Source organism: Anomaloglossus baeobatrachus, chromosome 5 (genome assembly GCF_048569485.1).
Source record: "Anomaloglossus baeobatrachus isolate aAnoBae1 chromosome 5, aAnoBae1.hap1, whole genome shotgun sequence".
In the NCBI taxonomy this organism is placed as follows: domain Eukaryota; kingdom Metazoa; phylum Chordata; class Amphibia; order Anura; family Aromobatidae; genus Anomaloglossus; species Anomaloglossus baeobatrachus.
This window is the reverse complement of record NC_134357.1, coordinates 528869666-528889245: the sequence shown is the minus strand read 5'-3', so window position 1 is coordinate 528889245 and position 19580 is coordinate 528869666. Positions and strand designations below refer to the sequence as shown.

At 44.0% G+C, this 19580-nt stretch overlaps 2 protein-coding genes across 2 annotated transcripts in view; both read right to left on the bottom strand.

Moving 5' to 3' along the window:
* Window positions 1–19580, bottom strand: part of LOC142312157 (uncharacterized) — a 228838-nt gene that overhangs the window by 60704 nt on the left and 148554 nt on the right. The window lies entirely within an intron of this gene.
* Window positions 1228–17851, bottom strand: LOC142310551 (oocyte zinc finger protein XlCOF29-like). Its single transcript, XM_075348071.1, has 5 exons — window positions 17780–17851; window positions 12259–12407; window positions 11950–12129; window positions 3346–3401; window positions 1228–1297 (listed from the first exon to the last, which is right to left on the bottom strand). Exons 2-5 carry the CDS (start codon window positions 12334–12336, stop codon window positions 1228–1230), a joined length of 384 nt encoding a protein of 127 aa, XP_075204186.1. The 5' UTR covers window positions 12337–12407; window positions 17780–17851.

The window sequence follows — 19580 nt, the reverse complement described above, 5'->3', positions numbered from 1 at the left end:
ACTTGGGCCTGCAAGCCATTCGCAGGGCAATTTCCAGATGGTAAAGATCTCAGAGGAATGGATCCAATCCTGATGTAAAGAGCCAGCTCACCGTTGCTCAAGATCTTGGTCTGGTTTTTTTTTTCTGTTACCAGGTGCCCCCAAGTGGCTCAGTTTCATTTTCAGCCACCAGCTACCCCCCTTTGTGGTGGTTGTGAAACAGCTTTTCTGATAAAGCTGTGTATTTAACTGTTCAGGTTTACTGTATTTTGGTTTTAAGTCCTGTTTTCTACATGTTATTCTTGTCATTTACTGGTCTTTTTCTTTTACTTATCCTGCTCTTCCCCCTTCCCCACTCCCACTCCCCCCCTCCTTCCTCCCTCCCCTCACCTCCCTCCCTTCCGATAACATGAATATTCTAAACAAACTGTAATGGGGTTAAAATTCTTGTCATTGAACACTAAAGGGTTAAACTCCTCGGCCAAGCGTAACATGTTATGGAAAGAGGTCCACAAGACACATTGTGATATACTATGCATCCAGGAGACTCATCTTGTTGCAGCAGACAATTTCAGGCTCAACAATCGGTTGTTCCCTCATAGTTTTCATGCTAACTTTAGTAAAAAGCGGGCTGGGTTTAGTATTTTTATAAAACATACGGTGGCGTTTAAGCTAGATTCTGTGCATTCTGACTCAGAAGGCAGGTTCCTGATTTTAGTGTGCTCCCTGAACAATGTGAAGTATACACTGGCCTGGGTTTATGCTCCTAATATAAGACAAAGCAGTTTTTTGCGGAAATTCCTGAAAAACGTAGACCAAATAGCAGTGGGCCATAAAGTGATTTGTGGAGATTTCAAAGTCCCTGTTTCAAAACAGCTAGACTGTTCCACTAGTACTGCCCACAGAAAAGAAATTGGCCAGCTTATAACACAGCATTACTTACATGATATTTGGAGATACACCCATGCTGAACAAAGGGACTACACGTATTATTCAACTAGATACACCTCTTACAGCCGCATAGACTATTTTTTGGTGGATAGTAGCCTCCTTGCAGAATGCACAGAATCTCAAATAGGAGTCATATCATGGTCCGACCATGCGCCCGTCTCCCTAACAATTAATGAGCGCCATAATTCCCCAATCTTTCATAGATGGAAAATAAATGATTTCTTACTCTCCAAACAGCATGTTATACAAGAAATAACTGAGGGGTTATCAGAGTATTTCCTCCTGAATGATAACAATTCAGTCTCGGATGTGATCCTTTGGTCCTCTCATAAGGCGGTAATTAGGGGAATTTGTATTAAAATTGCTGCTATGGAAAAAAAAGAAAAGAGAACAGTTGACAGCGAATATCCTTGCCCAGATCCAAACCTTAGAATGTCTAAATAAAACTGCCCCCTTACCCTCGTGTTCGGCCCAATTAAAAGAGCTGAGGTCACAGCTAAGGCAAATTCTTAGCTCTAAATATGAAAAAAATCTTAAGAGCTTTAAAAATCAAACATTACTCCTTGGGAGATATAGCCGGATCCATTTTAGCAAGGAGGGTTAAAAGCCGGGAAATTAAGTCCAGAATTTAATTTTTGCAAACCCCGGAGGGCTCCATAATCAAAAATCCTATCCAGAATGCCTTTGCATATTACTACCAAGGCTTTACAATTTATAAGATGACCCGAACATCCCGCAGCCAACAGAGGCAGCTATTAATGCCTTCCTGGGAAAATTACAGCTGCCAAGCCTGTCTCAAGCGGATTTGGAGGTTCTAAATGCCCCATTTTCTCTAGAAGAAATCCAAAAAACCGTCAGATCTACTAAAACGCATTCTGCTCCAGGCCCAGACGGCTTTTCTAATTCATATTATAGACAGTTTGTGGATATCCTGGGCCCTTATATGCGCAGGACATTTACATTTTGGCAAAATAACTCCTCGGTCGCCCCTTCCAACTTAGAAGCCATAATTACTACTCTCCCTAAGCCGGGGAAGCCCCCCACTCCTCCAGGTAACTTCCACCCTATCTTGCTGCTCAACTGTGATCTTAAAATCTATGCAAAAATTTTGGCCTCCCGTCTATATGGGGTCCTTCCCTCCTTCATAGCTCCAGATCAGGTGGGGTTTGTAGCCGGAAAGCAGGCTAAGGATGGGACCAGACGGTTGATAGACCCTTATAGCTGTGATAGAGAATAGAAAGGTCCCCAGTGTTCTCCTGTCCCTAGACGCGGAAAAAGCGTTCGACAGGGTGCACTGGGGGCTCCTAAGGAGTGTTTTGGAGAAATTTGGATTTCAGGGGCCAATTTTAACAGCAATTCTGTCCCTGTACTCTAACCCTAACGCCAAGGTTCTCGCCTCTTGCAGCTTCTCTATATCCAATGGTACCCGCCAGGGGTGTCCCCTTTCCCCGGTAATTTTTGCTATGGTGGTGGAGCCCCTGGCGGAGTACATCCGGATGCATAAAGGTATTGTGGGGGTGTCAGTAGGTAAAGTTGAGCATGTTGTGGGATTGTATGCTGATGATATGCTCCTGTTCAGAAGTACAAGGTTCTTTAAATAATGTTTTATCGGTTCTTAAGGAATTCTCTGCTGTTTCATTCTGCAAACTTAATGCAAATAAATCCTTAATTCTTCCCTTCTTTGTTCCCCGGGTCGAAAGGGAGAGGCTCGCCACAACATTGCCATTTAGATGGGAGGACCACAGTATTCCTTATTTAGGAATCCATCTCACAACAACTAAACAATTGGTAAGGAAAAATATTTCAGAGCTGAGTAAAGAACTAGGAAAAGAGCTCTCGTGCTTTTCTGCACTGCCCCTGTCGTGGTTGGCCAGAATACACTCTTTTAAAATGCTATACCTTCCAAAGTTGATATATCTTTTTAAATGCCTCCCTTTGAAAATTCCGGGATACTCCCTGACAGGTCTACAAAGCCTCATCCGCAAATATATTTGGGCTGGTAAGAAATCAAGAATACCCTTACAATCACTTCACCCCCCATTTAGAGAAGGCGGAATGGGTGTGCCTGATGTGGTGTCATATCACAGGGCGGCTGTTTTGGAGTCAGTCAGGGACTGGTGGAGAGAGGCGGAGGATCATAGATGGCTGCAGATTGAGGGATACCTCAATCCATTTGGATCCACAAAAAAAGCTGCTGGGGGCATTGATTCAAAATCAGGCAGTCCCACATTACTTTCTGGGCAAGATTGAGGCGGTGAAGTGGCGCTGGAGGGATTGGTCCTCGGATGGCCGGTTTAATATGGAGGCTACCCTTTAAGGACATTAAAGCTTTTGTTCCTGATGTCGACATTAGGGCTTGGGGACAAATTGAGTCCCTTCGAGTGTCAAATTTATTTGACATTGGGTCCTTCTTACCTTTTTCTGAGCTGTTGTCTAAATTCAACATTCCCAGGCAGGTCTTCCACCAATATCTTCAAATTAGGCATTTGTTAAGCACTTTCCGCCTTTGTTCATCAACATCAAGACATCAGTTTTTGGCAGACTTTCTTCTGAAGGACTCGACATCTGTCAGAGGCATGTCCTTATTATACCGCCACTTCACCTCTCGATCGGTAGGACAGACTCTACCATACATGACAAAGTGGGAAAGAGAGTTATCCCTCTCCTTGCCAGCCCATCAGTGTCATGCGGCCTTCCGGGTGGTGCTTTGGTCCTCCGCCTGCCTCAACCATTTGGAGCAGATTAAGAAAGTACACATGGGATGGTATAGGTGTCCTGCTCAGATAGCTAGGTTTGCGGAAAATTACTCTCCCCTTTGTTGGAAGGGTTGTGGCATGACTGGGACACTGGGGCACCTCTGGTGGTCTTGCTCGGAAATTTTCAGCTTTTGGAATCGGGTCTTCGACCTAATAGCAGAAGTGTGTGAGACTAGACTCCCTCCCTCACCTCAAATGGGGATTCTACATATGGGTTTAGACGCCTTTCCAGCCCCCATTGCTCAGTGCATCTCTCATATCCTAATCTCAGCCAGACAGTGTATCGCAGCTAGGTGGAAATCCCCTGAGATACCGGTTATGGAGGAAGTGATAGCTAGAATCAACACGCACTTCCATTATGAAACTCTGTTAGCCAGTAACGCCTCCTTGTCCTTAAAAATTCAAAAGCGTTAAGCGATGTGGTCAGCCTCTCCCAGGGCCTCACCCCCTCTAAAATTGTAACAACCTGCTTGTGTAGTAGGTTGGACGGGAAGTCATATAACGTGTCGTTCAGACCAATTCTGTTTCCTTATGCAATAAGTTAACTTCGTGTATTGTTGTACGTTACCTTCCCCCCCCCTCTCCCACCCATACCTTCCCCCCCCCTTTTCCAGTGTTCAAGATTCATGTGGCCCTGACTCGCCCGTTAGGGCGTTGATGTCTCGGCATTGTATGATGTTATGCCTTTCTTTTCTGTAATGTCTTTCTTCTTGTTTGAAAACCATAAAAATCTTTGGTTTAAAAAAAAAAAGAGAATAAATTCTGGAAATAAAAACTTAGATTTACCGCAAACAATGGGAAATAATTCTAAATTTTGCTAATTTTCATAACTCTGCGTCACTTGAGAGAACATTTCAATTTATGGTTATTCACAGGTTATACCGTCCCTGGATTTTATGCATAAGATCAGATATATTAAAAGTTATAAATGTCCCAAGTGTACAGATCTATTTCATATGTTTTGAGACTGCCAGAAAATTAGAGCATTTTGGGAAAAGGTTATTGCCTTTGTTGCTGAGAGGCTGAATATTATTTTGTCATTTCATTCTTTTTTTATTTCCTTAAGCGGGCTTTACACGCTACAGCGATCTCGTTAGGGTCACGGATTTTGTGACGCACATCCAGCCGCTGTAGCGATGCCGTTGCGTGTGACACCTATGAGCGATTTTGCATCGTCGCAAAAACGTGCAAAATCGCTCATCGGTGACATGGGGGTCCATTCTCAAATATCGTTACTGCAGAAGTAACGAAGTTGTTCCTCGTTCCTGCGGCAGCACACATCGCTCCGTGTGACACCGCAGGAACGAGGAAGCTCTCCTTACCTGCCTCCCGGCCACAATGCGGAAGGAAAGAGGTGGGCGGGATGTTCGTCCCGCTCATCTCCGCCCTTCCGCTTCTATTGGGCGGCGGTTCAGTGACGCTGCTGTGACGTCGCTGTGACGCTGAACGAACCGCCCCCTTAGAAAGGAGGCGGTTCGCCGGTCACAGCGACGTCGCAGGGAAGGTAAGTCCGTGTGACGGGTCCGGGAGATGTTGTGCGACACAGGCAGAGATTTGACAGTGTCGCACAACCGATGGGGGCGGTACTGATATCGCAGTATGTAAAGCGGCCTTTACTCTATAGGAGCAAAGATGGACTGTCCTACTAAGGAGCTAATTACTTCCCTATTATTATTTGCAAGGCAAATTATGGTTAGGAGCTGGATAACTTCTAGAAATATTCTCTTCTAAGTGAGTGGATGTCAGGGAAGGGTTTAAATAGAAAAAAATATATTTCATTGTATTCTCTTTATTGTGTTTATGTGTCTACTGTTCATATTTAAGAATATAAAGAAAAAGAAAATAATGGAAAAAAAGAAATTCACACTATGCTCCCACTGCACAATGAATGGTGATTTGTCATAAAAGCAAGGCCTACCATATGGATTATATTTTTCTTCACATGATTTTCTAATTTGTCAGCACATTCTACGTACGCTGTCATTGGCTTTACAGTTTAGAGATCTGGGCATCTAAAGGTTAAGATCTTCTAATTTCAAGGGAAAAAATAAGTTAGTAAAGGCTCTAATTTCTCGCCAGAACAGGTCTCACTCCAGCAGAAGGACTTACAATGCCCAAAGCAATGGGGACAGTATTGGTTGGAAGAGTTGGTTTAGCAGCAGAATAGTGACTGCATGATTGTGACATTGCCGGACTACACCGCAAGTAATCCAGACACAGCCAGTAACCATGAATAATCTGTGACTTCTCTGCAATTACTGGTTACTACTCACCTGGGTAGTCAAATGTATCAATCTCCTCTTTACACCGCTCATCACCGATCACATGTGTCTCTGTAGTATTAATATGGGTCAGATCTTCACCCTGAAACAAAGATTGTATAAGTCACAGACAGATGGAGAAGTCTCATCTATGATCAGCTCTAATACTGCCATCTCCACCGCTCTCATTACACAAGTATAATACATATAATACTGGAGGATAAAACAAGACTGAACACAAGACCTTCACAGCAGGGGTGGGATTCAGCCGGTTCTGTCCAGTTCTGGAGAACCGGTTGTTAAAATAGCAGCCGGTTCCCAGAACCGGCAAGAAACAGCTGCGGCGACCCGGTTCCCTGTATTCATTTGTGTTAGTGTCTCTTTAAGACACTGACACAGATAAATCCCCGCACCTCCGCGCCACACTTCCGGGTACAGTGGAGCCTGTCTGCTCCCTGACACGGCGTGCAGCGACGCGCTGACGCTACAGAGGTCACAGCAGCGTGGGGAGGAAGCTCCTCCTCCTGCCGTCTGTCAGCGTGCAGAGACGAGCCGCGGAGGAGGACGGAGGACAGAGGAGAAGCTGCAGGTGCTTGCAGCAGGTAAGCGCTCAGTGAGCCGAAGATGCAGGGAGAGGAGCCGCATAAGATGGCAGCTATATGTGGCTATATGGGGAGAGGCCACATAAGATGGCAGTGCTATATGGGGAGAGGTGCCACATAAGATGGGAACCATATGGGGAGAGGGGCCACATAAGGTGGGAGCGCTATATGGGGAGAGGGGCCACATAAGATGGGAGCTATACGGGAAAAGGAGCCATATGGGACAGGATCTGCAGGGGAAAAGGAGCACATGGGATGAGATCTGCAGGGGAAAGAGGCCATGATGGGATGGGATCTGCAGGGTGAAAGAGGCCATTATGGGATGGGATCTGCAGGGGGAAAGAGGCCATGATGGGATGGGATCCGCAGGGGGAAAGAGGCCATGATGGAATGGGATCTGCAGGGGGAAAGAGGCCATAATGGGATGCGATCTGCAGGGGGAAAGAGGCCATGATGGGATGGAATCTGCAGGGGAAAGAGGCCATGATGGGATGGGATCTGCAGGGGAATGAGGCCATGATGGGATGGGATCTGCAGGGGGAAAGAGGCCATGATGGGATGGGATCTGCAGGGGGAAAGAGGCCATGATGGGATGGGATCTGCAGGGGGAAAGAGGCCATGATGGGATGGGATCTGCAGGGGGAAGGAGGCCATAATGGGATGGGATCTGCAGGGGAAAGAGGCCATAATGGGATGGGATCTGCTGGGGAAAGAGGTCACATGGGATGGGATCTGTATGGGGAAGGCCGCCAATTCCAATTTTAGCAGGGCTCCTTTAGTAATAATTTTTAAAAACTATAGAAAAACCATTTAATACAATATGACTGGAACAACTGGTACTGGACAGGAGAGTGACGGTATAGGAGGGGAAGGAGATTTTACTTTAAATTACTTGTATTTTTTGGTTGAGGAAACTGTGTGAAAGTGGGTGTGGCTAACAAAATGGGTGTGGTTACAGAATGGGCGTGGGTTTTCAAATAGGCGGGGTTTACAGAGAACCTGTTGTTAAAAATTTGAATCCCACCCCTGCTTCACAGCCGTCTACACATCATAGGGAGATTTCTTGACACCTTCTCTCCATCTACCTGATGATTCTGAGGAACAATGAGATCTTCTCGTTTACAGTCCTGTGGAAGAAGAGGACGGGGACACCTCTCTGGTGTTGTCCTCTTACTGGATAGAACTGGAGGAAACACATACAGGGACTGAATAAAATCTTTACATACAGATAATTATAAGCCGTGTGTATTTGGTTCTGTCTATTACCTGGTGATGTTAGGGGCTGGGGATCCTCCATCATGACGTCCTTGTACAGATCTTTGTGTCCTTCTAAATACTCCCACTCTTCCATGGAGAAATAGATGGCGACGTCCTGACATCTTATAGGAACCTGACACATACAATGATACCGTCATCCCCCAATCCCTTCATAGCGTTACTGTATAATGTCCCAGCATTCCCAGCAGTGTCACCTCTCCAGTCAGCAGCTCAATCATCTTGTAGATGAGTTCCAGGATCTTCTGGTCATTGATGTCCTCATATATCAGGGGATGAGGTGGAGGCCCTGTGATTGGGCTCAGGGGTCTTCCCCATCCCTCAGACACAGGGTCCTGACAGCGCTCACTAGAGATCTTCACTACTGTGTAATCCTGGTTATGGAGAGACACAGTAATAAATCTCACTACAGACATTTCCAGAGTCCTCACCTCTCCAGTTCTGTCCATCTGTTATTCCCATAGATAACAATGATGTAATGTGATGTCATCAGAATCTCTTACCTCTCCAGTAAGCTGGAAGAGGATCTCTAGGGTGAGGTGTAATATCTTCTCCACCATCTTGTCCCTGTCCCTATCCAACCTTGACAAGTCAGTCTGGAAAATTCTCTTACATAGAAGTTCTCCACTGAGAGGATCCGATATTATAGGGACCTGAATGGGAAGAAGATGAGCCAATACTCAGGCAGTTTGCACACCTTGATTACATGACATGTATTGAAGGGATGCAAAATGTGTATTTTTTTTTTTCTAAAATGCTGTGATCAATAGCGACTGTCACATATAGACGATTAAACAGAGCATTGGTAAATCTTTATGTGGTGACTGTATTAATTGTTGCCATTGTAGCCAGAAAAAATATAACAGTTTCTGCTTTTTCAAAGCATTGACTTAAAAATTCATTTTTTTTGTCTTCAGAAAATGTGGAAAATTGTATGTGATAAAAGTCTTTATGCATATTTGATAAAGTAGTTGTACATGTAAAATACAAAAATAATCAAGTAATTACTGTCGCTTCTATTTTACAAAATTTGTTACTAAAGGTCGGTCAGAGCATTATATATATACCCCAAAATGGTGAAAAAATACAACTCATCCTGTCAAAGTCAGGACAAGGAATTGTGATGCCTTAGGCATTTAACACCTTAATGATGAATGACGTGCTATACATGTCATGTCATCCGACGTCTCCCTGCTTTTGCCGAGCCCGCATCCTTTCCTGCACGTCGGTTGATTTAATCACTGACAAGTGCCTTGGGTGTAGCGCTCTGCCGGTGGTTGTTAGCCTGTTAAATGCCGCTGTCAATCTCTGTCAGTAGCTTTTAGCGCTTGCTGGCAAAGGGGTATACTTAGATGTGGTGAGCAAAAATACTTCATTTTTTAAAAAAAAAAATGACAAATTTTCCGAGGTTGAAGGCTGCACTTCAGAACATTGACTGGGAATAGCTACTGTCACATAGTGATAATGATAAATCAGACTGTAAAATATATTCCTACAGGCATAAAAATTAAACTCCACATGGCATACACCTCCAACCATTAATGACAAAATAGGTCATTCAGAATACAGTAGGTGAAATAAGGAAATAAGTATTGAACAAATCATCGATTTTGTAACTAAATATATCTCTAAAAAGTGGTATTAATATAAAATGACTGACCAGCACATCCACTAGGTTTGAACAGTTGCACGCTGAAAATTTTACAAAAAATATCCAGAGCAGCACTCAGAAAAGCTAAAATATGTTAACACTGAAAATAGAAATTTTTACACTACTGCTATTGGAAAAAATGAGATACCTGGTTTATAAATTGGCCAACTCGTGTAAGCCCGACAGCCAACGACAAGGTGTACCTCTTTTTGCTGGAACCCTATCCTAAAAAAGGTGCTATTGACATGAAATTCTCACAAGATGTCGGTAACAACCCATCTTATCTACACAGACAAAGAAATCAAACAATTTATCCATAAATTAAATGATGTGTAATAATGAGAAATAACACCGGGCAAAAGCATTGAGCATCCTTACTGAAATGTATGTAATACTTGTTGGTGATGAAGCTTCAAGATGCCTTCTGCATGGAAAAACTGGTTGCCTGCATTGCTCAGGTGTGATTTTGGACCATTCTTCCACACAAACACTTTTTCAATCCTGAAGGTCCCGTGGGGTACTTTTATGAACTCTGAGCTTCATAGTTCCCTCCATAAAATTTCCATTGGTTTCAGATCAAGTGATTTATTTTTACTTATTTATTGATTCACTTACATAGTGCCATTAATTCCACAGCGCTTTACAGACATCATTAATACTATCATTGGGGCGCCAGTCTAAATTCCCTATCCCTAATCTGAGGAAAACCACACAAAAATGGGGAGAAGATATAAACTCCTTGTAGATATCGTCATTGGTGGGATTTGAAACCAGGACCTCAGGGCTGTAGTGCTAACCACTGAGGTGGGCGATTCTAGCAGCTTTATATTCTCTGAAACCACTTAAGAGTTTCCTTGGCTGTGTGTCTGGCATCATTGTATCGCTGAAACATCCATCATCATTTTATCTTCATCATCCTGATAGATAGCAGCAGATTTTTATCAAGAATGTCTCTGACCTTTTGTCCATTCATCCTTCCTCCAATTACATGAAGTTTGCCAGTGCCGTATGCTGAAAAACAGCCCCACACCATGATGATCCCACTTCCAAACTTCACTGTTTTATGGTGTTAATGACCTCCAAACATGATGTGTATTCTGGCATCCAAAGAGTTCAATTTTAGTCTCATCTGACCAGACTATATTCTCCCAGTATTTCACAGGCTTGTCTAAGTGTTGTTGAGGGAACACTAAATGTGATTCAACATGCTTTTTGTTCAGCAATGGAGTCTTGCATGGTGAGCGTGCATACAGGCCATGGAGGGTGAGTGCATTACTTATTGTTTTCTTTGACACAATTGTACCTGCTGATTCCAGGTCTTTCTGTATCTCTTGACAGGTGGTTCTTGGCTCTTTGACAACTCTTCAGAAAATTCTTTTCACTTTTCTGTCTGAAATCTTACGGGGGGCACCTGGTTAATGGTGAAATTATGTTCTTTCACTTCCGGGCTATGGCCTCAATAGGGCTTGCTGGAATCTTTAATAGTTTAGAAATTCTTCTGTAACCAATCCCATCAGTATGTTTTGTAATAATAAGGTTGCAAAGGTCTTGAGACAGCTCACTAGTTTTACCCATCATAAGATGTTTCTTGTGTGGCATCTTAGTAATGAGAAACCTTTTTTTAGGCCATCAGTTGAACCAGCTGATATTATTTTCACTAAGTGGAAGGATTGCTTTTTTAAAGATACTGACAGATTTCAGCTGGTGTCATGAATTTCCATGGCTTTTTGCACATCTGTTTCTTCAGGTGTTCAATACTTTTTTCTTTTGTCATTTATCATTAATACACATCACTAAATTAATGGACATCTATGGTTTTATTTCTTGCCCTTGTGGATTGGCTGGCCTATTACCAACTTCTTGTGAAAAATTAATGTCAATAGCACCTTTAGAAATATATTTACTGAGAAAACTGGTGATATGTTCAATTATTATTTCACCCTGTGTACATATACATGAATAATAGAACATCCAATGGACACATGTTTATGTTCGATTAAAAAAAAAATAAAACAAGACTGAACACAAGACCTTCACAGCCATCTACACATCATAGGGAGATTTCATGAATCCTTATCTCCATCTACCTGATGATCCAGAGGAACATTGGGATCTTCTTGGTTACAGTCCTGTGGAAGAAGAGGATGGGAACATCTCTCTGGTGTTGTCCTTTCACTGAATAGAACTGGAGGAAACACATACAGGGAATTAATTAATTTATTACATACAGATAATTATAGGCCATGTGTATTTAGTCCTGTCTATTACCTGGTGATATGAGGGGCTGGGGAACCTCCATCATGATGTCCATGTACAGATCTTTGTGTTCTTCTAAATATTCCCACTCCTCCATGGAGAAATAGATGGTGGCATCCTGACTTCTTATAGGAACCTGACACATACAATAATACCGTCATCTCCCGATCCCTTCACAGCATTACTGTATAATGTCCCAGCATTCCCAGCAGTGTCACCTCTCCAGTCAGCAGCTCAATCATCTTGTAGGTGAGTTCTAGGATCTTCTGGTCATTGATGTCCTCATGTGTCAGGGGGTGAGGTGGAGGCCTCGTGATTGGGCTCAGGGGTCTTCTCCATCCCTCAGACACAGGGTCCTGACAGCGCTCACTAGAGGTCTTCTTCACTACTGTGTAATCCTGGATATGGAGAGACACAGTAATAAATCTCACTACAGACATTTCCAGAGTCCTCACCTCTCCAGTTCTGTCCATCAGTTATTCCCATAGATAAGAATGATGTAATGTGACGTCATCAGAATCTCTCACCTCTCCAGTAAGCCGGGAGAGGATCTCTAGGGTGAGGTGTAATATCCTCTCCGCCATCTTGTCCCTGTCCATATCCATGTTTACGGGTAAATCAGGAGAATTCTCTTATATAGAAGATCTCCACTGAGAGGATCCGATATTGTAGGGACCTGGATGGGGAGAAGATGACGATGTAACATTATAAAGAGCCCATGTAATAATACAATTGCTGGAGATAATGAGGAGAACCATATGAGGAGATATAATGTGTAGATGTTGCATTCTTGGATCATACACCACACACTCACTGCACTCGTGAGACTGCAAAGTGCAACTCCACTTTTCACACTTAGTCCCTGTGCGCACTAGGCGTTTTTACCCGCGGATTAACCCGCGGTTTTGCTGCGGAAATTTCTTGAGAAAAAAAAATAGCTGTGCGCACACTGCGTTTTTTTCTCAAGAAAATTCTTTCTGAAGATTTTCTTGAGAAAATTTCTTGAGAAAATGTGCATGTCACTTCTTTTCCGCAGGTAGCTGCGGTATACCCCCGGTATTTCACTCCATTCACTGTAATGCAATCGCGAAATACCGGGGGTATACCGCAGGTAGCAAATGATGTGCGGTACACCCCCGGTATAGCCGCGATTTACCGCGGTAATGTTCATCGCTGCCTGCGGTTTTGCAGGAAGTGATGCCATTATGACAGAAGAGGAAGCGGAGCAGAGTAAACACACAGATCACACTCCCTGGACGCCGCACAGAAGCACCTCCGTGTGACCTCCAGGTGCCCGTGCAGTCTGTGTCCTGCTGCAGCCCCGCGGCTGCCCGCCCTGCAGTGTCAGTGTCTGCCCGCAGTGTCAGAAGCTTGTCACCCTGCAATGCGTGCAGCCGCGGGGATGCCGAGCGCTGCTGTCAGGTTAGATGAAGTCATTACCTGCTGTGACGATCTCCTGTTCTGCTGACGTCACCGCTGTCACTGCCATTTATGCCCGTCTCGCGGGCGGCACGAGACTGTCACTAGCGGTGACGTCACGGGCTCTCGCGATACTGCCGAGAACGCGGCGGGCATAGAAGGATGTCAGCGCTGACGTCAGCAGTGCAGGAGATCATCACAGCAGGTAATGGACTCATCTAGCCTCCTGATGGCAGCGCACGGCATCCCCTGCAGTGACCTGGGCTGACCTATTGATGTTAGCTCAGGTCACTGCATTGCTCTCCCAGCCAATGGGGAACATTCTGTTCTTCATTGACTGGGACAGTGACTATGGTATGGATTACGCCGGACCCGAATTTGATTGTCTTGTCAGTAAATTGGTGAAAGAGGGAATGTGGGGAGTGTTTTTTCAAATAAAACTTTTGTTGTCTATTTTTTTTTTCTTACTGACTGGGTTGGTGATGTCGGGTACCTGATAGATGCGTGACATCACTAACCCCAGGGCCTGATGCCAGGTGACATTACACATCTGGCATCAACCCCATATATTACCCCGTTTGCCACCGCACCAGGGCAATGGGATGAGTTGGGGCGAAGCGCGAGGATTGGCCCGCCTAATGGATGCGCCACTTCTGGTATTTTTAGGCTGGGGAGTGTCCAATAACAGTCAACCTCCCTAGTCTGAGAATATCAGACCCCAGCTGTCCGCTTTACCTTGGCTGGTGATGCAATTTGGGGGGGACCCCACGTTTTTTGTTTTAAATTATTTATTTAATGTAAAATAACAGCGTGGGGTGCCCTCTGTTTTGGATTACCAGCCAAGGTGAAGCTGCCATCTGTGGTCTGCAGGCTGCAGCCGTCTGATTTACCCTAGCTGGCTACAAACGATGGGGGGACCTCACGTCGTTTTTTTTTTAATTATTTATTTATTTTTTGGCTAAATACAAGGCTAGGCACCCTTTAGTGCCACATGAAAGTCACTAAAGGGTGCCAGCTTAGAATATGCAGGGAGGTGGGACATTATATAGGTCTTTCTCTTCTATCTATCGATCCATCTTTCCCTCTATCCATTATCTGTCTATCGATTATCTATCTATTATCTATATTATTTATTGCAGTTCAGCATAAAAAAAACGCAGGGATGGGTAGGAAGGGGTTACTAGGCCACACAACACCCTGGTTAGAACGCATAAGGGACCTGACAGGTTCCCTTTAATATCAACTTTATATTATTTTACAGTATACAGTATACAGTACACACACACACACACACTCACAACAAGCAGTTTCTTCCTCGTAGTCGGCAGCTGGAGACATTTCTCATAGACTCATCTTCCATAATGCTAATTTTCGTCTCATTTACCGACACTGGAATCGGCATTAGCAATACTGCAGGAGGTATTCATTACAGGGGAAATGAGAAATAACGACTTCATCGTGAGGTCGACATCTTCATTTCCTACTATGTCTCTATAAACATGTTTGGCCAGAGTCCATCACTGACTCCATCCCCACAAGCCGCCTATATGAAAGTTTCCCATCTTCCTTGGGCTGTAATCTCCTATCACGTTACATATCGTCTGATTCACATACCTTTGAGGCATTTTTCCAAGTTTTATTTGCAAAAACACAGCGGACAGGAGTTTTTTGATGCCCCAATCTAAATATACAGACTTATACATTTTATTTTGTGTTGGTTTCTTTTTTTATTTACTCTGGTATGATGTCTTTTTTTTCTTTCATATTTCATACATTATATTAAAAACTAAAGAAAAAAGTGTTAAAATATTACAAAATAAAATTGGTACCCACAGAGTTGTATATCAACATAAAGTAAAGCATATAGTACTCCTTTTCAACAAATATGTTAAACACATACTGTATAGAGTGACAAGCAAAAGGGTAACACTGTTTTTAACCTTTGATTTTCAGGCTCCATATCTCACCATCCACTACAGCTTTGAGCGTGAGACTATCATTTTGTAAACAATCATCTTATCTATCTCATACATAAATTTGACTTGCAGCTATTTAGTATATAATTAGTTATGCAGATTCTTGTCATGTCACTCCATTGTTACAGTTTGGGTCCTGTCTACTACAAATTACAACCTTTTCTCACATTCCCTAATAGCTCAGTGCGTTATTAAGTTGATTTCCAAGCGAAAATCACTGCTTCAAATCAAGGAGCAGCCATGAAGAAGATTTCCAAAGAATAGCATCATCCGGCTCATCGATAGAGGTCTCTCAGTCAAGAAAATTAACAAACTGCATCATATGAGTGCTATGACAGTTAGAAGAATAAGAAATGAAGTCTGTCCACCCATTCAAAAGCCAAGAGGTGCACGTCCAGGCAAAATATTGAAGTCTAAAAGTCAGCTCATCAAAGTTTATCATTTCTGGTGCAACAAATACAGCAATGGAGGGGGCTCGTATGCTTTGTAATATTAAAATCACTATGAAAGCACTGTGCGATGCACATTACACAAGTCTGGAATGGTGGCCTCAAAAAAGGTGAAGAAGCCTCCACTTAGAATCATAAAATCATAGAATGGTAGAGTTGGAAGGAACCTCAAGGTCCAATCCCCTGCGAGTGCAGGCTTTCCTAAATCATAGTAGCTATATATTTCTCCAGTTTCCACTTAAAGATTTCCATTAATGGAGAGCTCATCACCTCCCGTGGTAGCCTGTTCCACTCCCTGACTACCCTCACTGTCAGAAAGTTTTTCCTAATGTCTAATCTGAATCTCCTTCCTTTAAGTTTCAGCCCAATGCTTCTTGTACTTCCTTGTGCTAATTAGAAGAGGGTAATTCCCTCTGCACTGTGACTACCTTTCAGATATTTGTAGACCGCTATTAAGTCTCCTCTCAGCCTTCTCTTTTTCAAACTAAACATCCCTAGTTCTTTTGGCCGTTTTTTATAAGACATGGTTTGCAGACCTTCTACCCTCTTGGTTGCTCTTTTCTGGACTTGCTCCAATATATCGATGTCTTTCTTAAATTGGGGTGCCAGAACTGTAGTGACTTCAGTATCATAAGAAGCGTTTGCAGAAAAGTGGACAATAGAAGATTGGAAACAGGTAATTTGAAGCAATGAGTCAATAGGAGAGTCAAGAGTCAATAGGCTCTGATGGGTGCACATGGGTTTGAAGGAAACAAGGGAAAAAGGAGTTAACGGATCGAGAAGTTGAAGGAACTTGTAAGACCAAGCAAAATTTCTGTGAGCTACTCATAGGATTGCTAGAGAAGCAAATCAAAACCGCGCTTACTGCAAAAGACTATCAGGAAGATTTATCAGACTCTGGAGTTGTGGTACATTGTCCTACTGTTCAGAAACACCTGCACAAATAAAGCCTTTATGGAAGAGTCATCAGAAGAAAACTTCTCCTTTGTCCTCACCATAAAATTCAGCATCAGAAGTGTGCGAAAGAACATTTAAACAAATCTAATGCATTGTGGAAACAAGTTCTGATAAGACAAGACCGATGAGGTTAAAATAGAACTCCTAGTCCACAATGATCAAAGGTATGTGTGGAGAAAAAAGGGCACTGAATTTTAAGAAAAGAATATCTCGCCAACCATTAAGCATGGGCGTGGATTAATCATACTTTGGGTTTGTGTTGCAGCCAATGGCACGGGGAACATTTCACGGGTTGAGTGAAGAATGGATTAAATGTAATTTCAACAAATTCTTGATGCAAAGATACCATCTGTAAAAAAGCTAAGGTGAAAAAGCGGATGGCTTCAACAAATGGATAATGATTCTAAACATAAGTCAAAATCCACAATAGACGACCTGAAAAGGCGCAAGCTGAAGGTTTTACAATGGCCCTCACGGTCCCCTGATCTGAACATTTTTGAAAATCTGTAGCTAGACCTCAAAAGAGCAGAGCATGCAGGACGAGCCAGGAATCTCACACAACTGGAAGATATTTCTAAGGAAGAATGGATGAAAATCCCTAAAACAAGAATTGAAAGACTCTTGGCGGCTACAAAAAGTGTTTACAAGCCATAATACGTCCTATGTCGATAAGGGATTAACCCATCCGTCCCACACAAGGGTTTAATTGTGAGCACTGCCTGGTTCACTTTTCACCGCCCCATTCAGATGAGGCTGGTTTGGCACATGGAGAGGTAGGACAATGTAGTTTATGGACCATCCATATTTAGGTACACCTTGATGTGGTTGAAGGAGGCTTTTGCGCTCTCTGATCAAATATGCTAACTAAGAACCTTACATTTTTAACGTTTATAGCAATATTGGAGTCCATGTATTCATTATATGTCTTTATATTGGCCACATAGCGGATTTGTGCACCTGTACATTATTCAATACTAAAGGTGTGCGGAGCCTATTGTTTCCAGTCAAAATGTGTGTTTGGGGAGGGGCGGAACTATGGGAACAATGTGTGGGGGAGGGGTGACAGTACTGTGTGAGCATTATAGTGCATGAGGGGCTTCTCAGTGTATGAGGGCAAGAAAAGAGCACAGTACTGTGTGAGCAATACGGGTTTCCATGTTCCCTGCCTTTCTTTGTTGGGTCGTATCTATCAGAGGAAAAGGAACAAACATGCCAATGATTCTTGGATGATGGCAACATGAAATTACCTGAATAGTCTCAGTGCTGAAAGGGTTAATGACTACATACCTCCACCTGCAGAGCCGCTCACTAGATATATGGCTGCTCTGTGCTTACAGGACCTGTGATGATGTCACATGGAGGGGAGGAGTCAGGGGGTCACATGGTCAGCTCCTCAGTGTATGCAAGACTCTGCTGTGCTGGGTGTCATGGGGCTGGATGAGGGGAAGGTTATGTGTGGGGTCAGGAGGGGTTTACAGTGTGGATGTAGCAGAGCCGTGTGTGTACGAGGTGTACGGAGCAGAGCAGTGTGTGTACGAGGTGTACGGAGCACAGCCGTGTGTGTACGAGGTGTACGGAGCGGAGCAGTGTGTGTACGAGGTGTACGGAGCACAGCCGTGTGTGTACGAGGTGTACGGAGCGGAGCAGTGTGTGTACGACATGTACGGAGCGGAGCCGTGTGTGTACGAGGTGTACGGAGCAGAGCCGTGTGTGTACGAGGTGTACGGAGCAGAGCCGTGTGTGTACGAGGTGTACGGAGCAGAGCCGTGTGTGTACGAGGTGTACGGAGCAGAGCTGTGTGTGTACAAGGTGTATGGAGATGGAGCAGAGCCGTGTGTGTACAAGGTGTATGGAGATGGAGCCGTGCGTGTGTACGAGGTGTACGGAGCGGAGCCGTGTGTGTACGAGGTGTACGGAGCGGAGCCGTGTGTGTACGAGGTGTACGGAGCGGAGCCGTGTGTGTACGAGGTGTACGGAGCAGAGCCGTGTGTGTACGAGGTGTACGGAGCAGAGCCGTGTGTGTACGAGGTGTACGGAGCAGAGCCGTGTGTGTACGAGGTGTACGGAGCAGAGCCGTGTGTGTACGAGGTGTACGGAGCAGAGCTGTGTGTGTACAAGGTGTATGGAGATGGAGCAGAGCCGTGTGTGTACAAGGTGTATGGAGATGGAGCCGTGCGTGTGTACGAGGTGTACGGAGCGGAGCCGTGTGTGTACGAGGTGTACGGAGGGGAGCCGTGTGTGTACGAGGTGTACGGAGCGGAGCCGTGTGTGTACGAGGTGTACGGAGCGGAGCCGTGTGTGTACGAGGTGTGCGGAGCGGAGCCATGTGTGTACAAGGTCTATGGAGCGAAGCTGCTTGCATACGACTTGTATGGAGGAGAGCCCTACGTGTACACTAGGGGGTGCAGCTGCTGAAATTTGCCACGAAACAGTGTACAACTAGCATGTATTACGACTGCAGTAAATGTGGGCGGGGTCTGCTCCAGGTGTGGGATGTCACTTCTTTCCTTCCCTTTTGGGCTTTTGCAAAAACATAAGGGAGGATGAAGTTTAGGATCATAGTGCGGAGCCATTTTATTGGTGACTGCAAAGCGATTGGAATTACAATACAATTGGAAGAATACCTCAAGTGGGGTACCACAGGGCTCTGTCCTGGGACCTGTGTTGTTCAAAATCTTTATCAATGATTTAGATGAAGGAATTTAAAGTAAACTGATTAAATTTGCTGATGACACAAATTTAGGAAGGATAGCTAATGCTCGAGGAGAGAGCGAGGATTCAAAAAGATCTAAACAAACTGGAACAATGGGCAATAACTAACAGAAGGGTTTTTAAAACGGAAGAAATTCAAAGTCCTACATCTGGGCAAAAAAAAAAGAATAGGCATATACAGAATGGGAGGATTAGGGCTAAGCAACAGCACATGTGAAAAAGACTTGGGTATACAAATAGATTCCAGACCAAACATGAGTCAACAGTGTGATGCAGCAGCAAAAAAGGCAAACACAATTCTGGAATGTATTAACAGAAGCATACATTCTAGATCAC